General features: G+C 40.8%; 1 protein-coding gene across 1 annotated transcript; it reads right to left on the reverse strand.

The window, feature by feature from the left end:
• Positions 1–837: 837 nt before the first annotated feature.
• On the reverse strand, positions 838–5,551 carry LOC109925051 (28S ribosomal protein S5, mitochondrial-like; the record flags this gene model as incomplete). The annotated part of the gene is made up of 3 exons (XM_048592580.1): positions 838–4,241; positions 4,574–4,807; positions 5,391–5,551. Coding segments are annotated over 3 exons (427 nt in total), but the record flags the coding sequence as incomplete, so codon positions are not given.
• Between the last annotated feature and the right edge of the window lie 3,664 nt (positions 5,552–9,215).

The raw sequence follows: 9,215 nt of genomic DNA on the forward strand, positions 1-9,215 counted from the left end.
TATGATAAATGGTGTCAGTGCTGACACTTTTGGAACCCAACTCATCATACGCACCTGAACGGTAATCGAAAGGTACGTATTGTAATCAATTCTTAACTTCATGGGTGAGAAACTGTTAATAAATAGGAGTTTAAAAAGATATATGGAGGGAGAACTTTGTACTGAAATGATTCCTCCTAGGTTTTCCTAGGTTCAATTTATACAAAGCAAAATATTTGAGATTGACATGATGCATGAGATGCCTGAAGCAAAGGAATATTAAAATCTGAAATTAAGCGGGGGTGGGGGGTCTAATTCTAGGGTTTCTTTAAAGCCTTCAATCAATTTAGATTCCCATGTTCTCTAATTAATATTTCAACATGAGACACACTGAGCCTAAGTTGTTGTAGTCATGATACTGTGGTCTTACATTCTGAACAGAATTAAATTATTTATACTTGCTAGGAATAATCAGTAAAGTTAATGTTACACCAACTTCACTCCCTTCACACCGAACAGGGTGCCCAATTACATAGCTAAACCTGTTTGCTCATTCCAAAGGAAATGCTGACTATGCAAGAAAATTAGAACATGCGTACATTTCACACGATGAATGCCCTACTCATCTTAAGGGAGTGCATGTCAGAAAATGTGACAAGCCAAAAATGGAGAAAATAGGACGAAGTTTTGTGGAAAAAAGGAAGGAGAATGGCATTAAGTCTCAGTGCTTATTTGGAGATCTGGTGCAGACATGATGGGTCAAAATACCTCCATCTTCACTGCAACACTTCTGGAGATTAAAAGAATTAGTAAAGAACTGACCAGTACAATTCCAAAAATGAAATTTCGATCAGAAACTGGAGGTATTAAAATTTTATTGTGCTAGCTGAAATCTCTGCCTTAACAAGATAAGAAACACAGAAAATAGAAGGAAGAGGCTATATGGCCCTTCGAGCCTGCTCCACCATTCAATATGATCATGGCTGATCATTCAAATCAATATGCTGTTTCTGCATTTGCCGATTCAACTCGCCCAAATCACAATGAAGCATCTTTGCATAATACCTGCAGTTCATTTTCCCACCCAGCTTTGTGCCATCCACAAATCTGGAGATATTACATTTAGTTCCCTCATCTAAACTATTAAATATATATTATGAATAACTGTGGTCCAAGCACTGATCTCTATTGTATCCTATTCCCTGCCTGCCATTTGGAAAATGGCCTAGTCATTCTTACACTGTTTCCTGACTGTCAACCAGTTCTTTATCCATGTCAGTACACTACATCCAATCCCATTTGTGTCAATTTTACATGCTAATCTCTTATGTGGAATCTTATCCAAAGTCTTCTGAAAATCCAAGTAAACTATAAACACTGGTTTGTCATTATTAACTTTATAAGATAGAGGTACTAAATTCTACTTCAGCAGTCACATAAGATGCTATAAAAAAATGAGACACCTATTTTATAGTCTACAGGATTTTCTTTTATATTGAAATCATTTACTATTACCTTTTTAAAAAAAATTAATTCATGGGATGTGAGTGTCACTGGCTAGGCCAGCGTTTATTACCCAGCGTTTATTACCCATCCCTAACATTCCAGGGGCAATCAACTGTCAACCAACTACTCTGGGTCTGGAGTAACGTGTTGGTCAAACCAGGTCAGGATGGCAGCTTCCTTCCCAGCTGCACATTCGCGAACCAGATGGAGTTTTCCTGACAATTGAAAATTGTTTTGTGGTCGTCATTTGTCTCCTAATTCCAGATATTTATTGAATTCAAATTCCCACTTGCCATGGTGGAATTCAAACCTGGGTCATCGGAACAATACCTCTGGATTAATAGTATAGCGATAGTACCACTAGGCTGTCACTCCCTTCAACTTCCCCCATCTTCATAATACAGTGAAAGAAAATTTCACTTATTTATTTTCAAATAAAAAAAATCTTGATTAGCTCTCAAGTTGCCACACCAGGTTGAATGTAGCCAGTGGCAGCAAACATAACTTGGTGGTCTGGTCTACGTGTGATACAGAGTGGCACAAGCTAGAACAGACCTTCAAACTTTCCAACCACAGCAACAGTACCATAGTTCTGGAGAAGCCAACCGTTAAGACTGTCTCGATATTGTCTTTTCTGTCAGCCTCTTGCTCATCTTCCATTAATTCTTCGAGGTCATTAAGTTCCAACATTTCTGCACAGATAAAATGACTGATCAACACCATATGTTTCTGTTTGTTAATATTTAAGAGTTCTCTTGTTCTGCTGGCCTGGGTCAGTACTTTGTAAAGTTCTTTTCTCCATTTAGCTTACCCTTCGGATCCTTCTTAAGCAGCACATTTCAAAGCTGTTGATCTTCTTCCCTTGCTCTGTCCCACTGTCCCATGCTTCACTTTTCACTATTTGTTCATGAGATGAAGGCACCACTATCAAGGGCATCGTTTATTGCCCATTGCCAATTACTCTTAAAAAAAAGGTGGTGGTGGTAATCCACCTTCTTAAACCTGTGGCGATACTATGGCTTTAAGAGGTGTATTTTGTCCTTTTTTTTTTAAGATAGGTTTTGAGCCATAGGTGCAGAGTGGTTTCCTCCACGCCAATAAAATAAAAACTTTGAGGCCTTTGGTTTTTTTAAAAAAAATGTTGGAATAATAGAAGCAGCATGAATGGGCAGAGTCAGGCTCCCACAGAACCAGGGTTTTAGTTTAACTTTCAGTAGTTGGTGAGGTTCTGAAGCTGGTTGTGCAAGCTGCTACATCTCTCTCTGCTACAGCTAAAAGCTTGAGCTGCCAGAATCGCACGTGAGACACAGTCTGTTTTACTGACTTTGCCTTTGCTAAGGGTGCATTTACGGGATGCAACTATATCGGAACAATTGCTGTTTAGTAGTGAAATACTCTATTATTCTGTTAACTTTTCCAGTAGAGTTAAAGTTACACCAATTGTTCTTTCTTTTTTAACTGTAGGGTAAGAATAAAGTGTATTTTACTTAAAGCCGAATAGTGTAACCAATCAAATTACATCTGGAACACAGCACCTTACACCTGCCTTTCAGTAAGATGAAAGTTAGTGTCTAGGCTATTTCCTTGATATGCTTGAAGAGGGTTTGGTCGGGTCCATAACGAACCACTGCAATTCTTGGAGTGTGGGGGAACCCACATGCAGCTGTTAGAAAGGGAGTTCCAGGATGTGGAACCAGCAACAGTGAACAAACAGCAACAAAATTCCAAATCAGGATTGAGAGAGACCTGAAGGGGAATGTGCAGATTATGGAGTTCTCAAGGCACCTGCTCTCCTTGTCCTTCTAGGCTGTAGAGGTTGTGGATTTCAAAAGTGCTGTTAAAGGTGCTTTGGGAGTTTTGGCATCTGCAGATGCTACACACTGCACATCTGTGGTGAAGGGACTGAACGTTGAAAGTGATACATGGGATACAATCCAAGCAGGCAGCTCAGTCCTAGATGATGCCGAATGTTGAGTGTTTTTGGAGCTGCATCCATCCAGGCAAGTGGAAAATATTCCCTCACATGTGCTGACTTGTGCCTTGGACAGGCATTGGAGGGAGAGAAGGTGAATTATTCTACTCTTGTAGCCACAGTTTTTAACATGGCTGGTCCAGTCCAGTTTTTCTTCAATGGTAACGCCCAGAACGTTGACAGCAGGGTATTCAGTGATGGTAATGCCTTTGAATGTGAAAGGACAATGGATACATTCTCTTTAGTTGCACATGGTCATTGCCTAGCAGTATGGCGATGTGAATGGGGGAGGCAATGGCCTAGTGGTATTGTCTCCTGCTTCCATTCCTTTTGGGAACGCATTCACTGTAGAAGGGGAAAATGAGCCCGAGATAGAATGCAGCCTTGCCTAGCACTTTTTCTGATTGCTTTCCAAATCATCAGTGGACTGTTGCTTCCCAATTCTAGTAATTATTTCTGATGAATTTGGATATGACTTTCAATGCAATTACCCAAGTCGTTTATAATGTGACTAATTGAGGCCCTAATACAGATCCTTGTTGTACACCACTGGTCACATCCCGCCAATTTGAGTACCTACTCATTATCTGTACTTTCTGTCACCTGCCACTCAACCACTTTTCCATCCATGGGCTTCTACTTTTGTTAACAGTCTCTTATGTGGAACTTTATCAAATGCCTTTTGGAAATCCACATAAATAGCATCCATAGACATTCCGCCTGTCCATTACTTTAGTCACCTTTTCAAAAATTCAGTGAGGTTTGTCTGACCTGCCATAAATACCTAAAAAAAAAAAAAAAAAAACTTACAAAAAAAGTTATACCAGCCATAAAAAGTGCCAATGACTACAATCAAAGTCCTCTGCACCAATTTATTTGACATTTGACTGGAATTAGCTTAGCAGCTGTGGACTCTGATTCAGTCAGGGATACATAGTTAATAGCTAAGTTTTGGTAGCTCCTTAGCAGGCAGTCAGATCAGATTAATTACTAAACCAAAGTGCTGCACCTCTGGATTGGAAGAACTAGTCCAATTCATGAGGCAGACCATCTTGCCTTTCTTAGGCAACATTTATTTTTGCTACTGTTTGACAAAGGAACATGTCATCCTCTCACCTCCATTAGGACCAGGGTCAGGGGGACCCAGACTGACACCACCCCAGGAGTTTCCAGTCCAGCCTCTTTCTCTTTTGATTTTTATTTTCCTTCTCTTGTCCCATTCCTCTCGTTCTCTCAGGGCTTCAGCCTGCAACACTTCCTGCTGGGATTGGTCACGTTTTCCAATTGATTGAATGGTTCCACTTTTTACAACAGGAGCATTCAAACCAGGCCAGAGGAACCCAGCTCGCCCTAAAACCAAACAAAATAAGTTTTTAAAAATGTTACTTATACTGCAATCAGCCAAGGTTAGAAACACCTAGATATCAATAGGAATTGGATGAACAGAAGAACCTCCAAGTCATAAACTTTCACATCATGCTTCCTCTGGAAATTACATTCATTAGAAAAAAAGTGTACAAAACACTCAAATGGCAAGACTACAGGATTTTCTTTTCTCAAATCGCTCTTCCTTCACTTTCAAACTAATCAGAATCCATATTCTCTTTCACCTTCAGTTTGTAACAGTTAGTGTGTGTTTTTGGATGGAATGGACTTCTATTGAAATTATTTGAACGTAAAACATATTTTGTTTAATGCCAACCATTATACAATACATACTATGGTCATTATTAAAAACAGGATGGTCAAGGTTCTTCTATATTTTTCCATATTCTACCTATATTTATCTGCAACTTAATAGGAATGACTTTGCCAAGTTTTTTTAGGAACAAAACACAGGCTCAACATCACCTGCTAATACTGTATACTGGCACAGGGCACTGAACTGCCCATAATACTCAAACATGGATTTGTACATGGTGCAGTTACTTACCTTCACCGATCATCTGGCCTCTATTCAAATCTTTCTTCATCTTCCTTTTAGTTCGTTTACCTCTGCCCTTTCGTGCACCAGCACCAAATTCTGCCAGTACACCACGCCATAATTCATCTGCTGTCACTGTTAAGATAAAAACGTTCCCATGGTGAACAAAGCTACCAATATTAATAGTTTACGGATTGAATTTTATTCGTAGGATGGTAACCTAGAATTTCATTCAACAAAAATCTTTGAAAGCCTATTGCTTTGTTAGATGCAAAAATTGATTACTACAATAGTGAGTACGCAAATCAGTACTCCAGGCACTAAAGGGTTCCAGAATTAAATAGTTCAATTTTTGCCTTGACAAATGAAAGCATGACATACTATGTGCATTGGAATGAATGAATTCACCAACACGTTTTACCCAAAGGTTCAGCTACTTTCATTAGTATTGGAATCGAGGGAAATAAAGTGAATGAAGCTTTGACGTAGCATCACATTTTTTTTCATTGTCGACCTCCAAAGTAGAAATATTTAATCATAAAATAGTTAACTGTCTATTCTGTAGAAACATTTTCCCAATCTGCTCTAGTCATAAAGGTAACTAAGTGTACTCTCATTGGAGCAACAGGATAGGGATCTACAAGATAATTAAACAACTGGATGGCTTGCCTTTCTCTATAATGAATTTTTGTCTGTCCAGATTGGATCGGTGTCTGAAAGATCAAAGCAATGAAATTGCATACCAGCATATTAACACATGGCCAAATAGATATAACATATTGTCATACACTAAAGGCCCTTGGAGTACAAAGCAGAACAAAAACTTTCAGACTCTCTTATTTGCCTGTTCCTGTTCCTGCTCGACAGATAGTGAGATATTTCAGCTTCTTCCAATAAACGTAAACAGTGATCAGAAAGGGTAGGAATCAGAACTCCAAGCTGTCTTTGTTCACGTGGTCACTGGCACACACTGTGCCCTCAACACTTGTCAGTGGTTGCTACTCTGATGTATAGTTGAATGGAGCATGAATATTGGAGACGGGCATGTTGCATGGACCAGGACAATATGCTAAGATTTACATGAAAGCTTGTGGCAACTGTTGCTGAGGTGTATTGGGAAAGGTCACTAAGTGCTTTCTTCCAGGGTGTACCAAGGGCTTAGGAACTGTAGTTCTATTACAATCCAATCGATAAGACATGTTGAAATTTCTTAAGTCCTGTAATGTGTAAGTTGTAATGTTTTTGTTTACAAATTTGGAGTGAAGTATATTTTTGGAAGGAAATCCTAATAAGTGTGGTTAACAACAGTTGTAGGTGGTAAAGTCTGGGGGCAGGAGTGGCACAAGGGAAGGGTTTGGTGGAGAGAAAGGCAGAGGCGATAGTGGTGGTGAGGGCAAGCAGAGCCTTGGCCAGAGGCAGGATTTAATGTTGTCTAGAGAGATGACAATGGCAGGGGTGGGTTGCTGTCTATCTTCATTGGATGACTGCAGCAGCAGGTGGTGAATGGCATTGTGCTGGGAGGTGGTGTGAATGATAGCTAGGGAGATGGCATGGCTTATTAGGATTTACTTCCAAAAATATACCTCACTCCAAATTTGTAAACAAAAACATTACAAGACTTAAGAAAATTCAACATGCCCCAAGACAACATATCTTATCGATTGGATTGTAATAGAACTACAGTTCCTAAGCCCTTGGTACACCCTGGAAGAAAGCACTTAGCGACCTTTCCCAATACACCTCAGCAACAGTTGCCACAAGCTTTCATGTATTTCTTAGCATATTGTCCTGGTCCATGCAACATGCCAGTCTCCAATATTCAGGAGAGGACGCTTCTTCTATACTTCTTTATGAAGAATTAGTAACAATGCACACGTACACACGGATTAGAATAGAAATAAGCGGGGAATCCAAAGGGATAAAAGTCTGCATTGGGGAATTACTATATGAAAGCTAAAGAATTGTGGATACTAGAAACCTGAAAACCTGAAACAAAAAAAAAAAGGAAATTGATGGAGAAACTCAGTAGGTAAGGCAGCATTTGTGGAGGAAAGCAGAGTGAATATTTCTTCAGAAGTGATTGTGATAGGAAAAAGGTGTTATATTTGCAGAAGACAGAGGTAGGAGAGTGACTTCTTGTGTATATTTAAGGCTGAAATAGGTAGAATCTTTATCATAGGGGAACATCAAGAATTATGGGAAAAAGAGCAGGAAAGTCGACATGGAGAATATCGATCAACCATGATTCTATTGAATAGCAGAGCTGGCTGAAGGGGCTGAACAGCCTACATTCCTGTGCCTTTTCTGATAGGCCTTCCAGTCAAATCCTTCTTATATATCCAGAGAGACACTCCCTGCACTCATTACCCTTGAGGTGACTGGTTTTTTTTCCCCTATTCATTTGTGGGATGTGGGTGTCACTGGCTGGGCCAGCATTTATTGCCCATCTCTAGTTGCCCCTTGGAGAAGGTGGTGGTGAGCTGCCTTCTTGAACCGCTGCAGTTCTCCTGCTGTGGGTTGACCCACAATGCTATTAGGGAGGGAATTCCAGGATTTTGACCTAGCAACAGTGACGGAACGGCGATATATTTCCAAGTCAGGATGGTGAGTCACTTGGAGGGGAACTTGGAAGTGGTGGTGTTCCCATTTGTCTGATGCCCTTGTCCTTCTCGATGGAAGTGGTCGTGGGTTTGGAAAGTGCTGTCTGAGGATCTTTGGTGAATTTCTGCAGCGTACCTTATAGATAGTACACACTGATCCTACTGAGTATCGGTGTGGAGGGAGTGAATGATCGCAGATGTAGTGCCAATCAAGTGGACTGCTTTTTCCCGGATGGTGTCAAGCTTCGAGTGTCGTTGGGGCTGCACTCATCCAGGCAAGTGGGGAGTATTCCATCACACTGCTGAGTTGTGCCTTGTAGATGGCGGACAGGCTTTGTCAGGAGTCAGGAGGCGAGTTACTCGCTGCAGTATTCCTAGCCTCTGGCCTGCTGTTGTAGCCACCCTGTTAATGTGGTGAGTCTACTTGGAGTTTCTAGTCAATGGTAACCCCCAGGATGTTGATAGTGGGGGATTTAGTGATAGTAACACGGTGATTAGATTCTCTCTTATTAGTGATGGTCATAGCCTGGCATTTGTGTGGCGCGAATATCACTTGCCACTTGTCAGCCCAAGCCTGAATATTGTCCAGATCTTGTTGCATGTGAACATGGTCTGCTTCACTATCTGAGAAGTCACGAATGGTGCTGAACATTGTGCAATCATCGGCGAACATCCCCGCTTCTGACCTTATGCTGGAGGGAAGGTCATTGATGAAGCAGCTGAAGATGGTTGGGCCTGGGACACTACCCTGAGGAATTCCTGCAGAGATGTCCTGGAGCGGAGATGATTGACCTCCCACAACCACAACCATCTTCCTATGTGTCAGGTATGACTCCAACCACCGGAGCGTTTGCTCCCTGACACCCATTGATTCCAGTTTTGCTAGGGTGGTGGTGAACATAACATTGTGTCTTTGCCAAGGTCTGGAGAGAGATGCAGTGGTTTTCACTGAGGGTCACCCTAACAGCTCCATGATGAAGGACTCTGTACTCTACAGGCCCTTTCAGAGTTTTAACCAAATACATCTGTTTTGGAGCTTTAAAACTATAAAACTTACACCGAGACTCTATTTCCTAACAGTTCGACCACACATCTGCAGGAACAACTGTTCCATGCAACAGTTTAGCTAAGACTTCTACTAACCAGCCAAAGTGAAACCCAAAAGGTTATTTACTAAGCTACAGGTATTTGCCCTAATCAAAACAAATAAAATAAATCTGACCTTCTAACTTGA

The sequence above is a fragment of the Rhincodon typus genome, unplaced genomic scaffold (genome assembly GCF_021869965.1).
Source record: "Rhincodon typus isolate 14 unplaced genomic scaffold, sRhiTyp1.1 hic_rhity00001474, whole genome shotgun sequence".
NCBI classification, from domain to species: Eukaryota; Metazoa; Chordata; class Chondrichthyes; order Orectolobiformes; family Rhincodontidae; genus Rhincodon; species Rhincodon typus.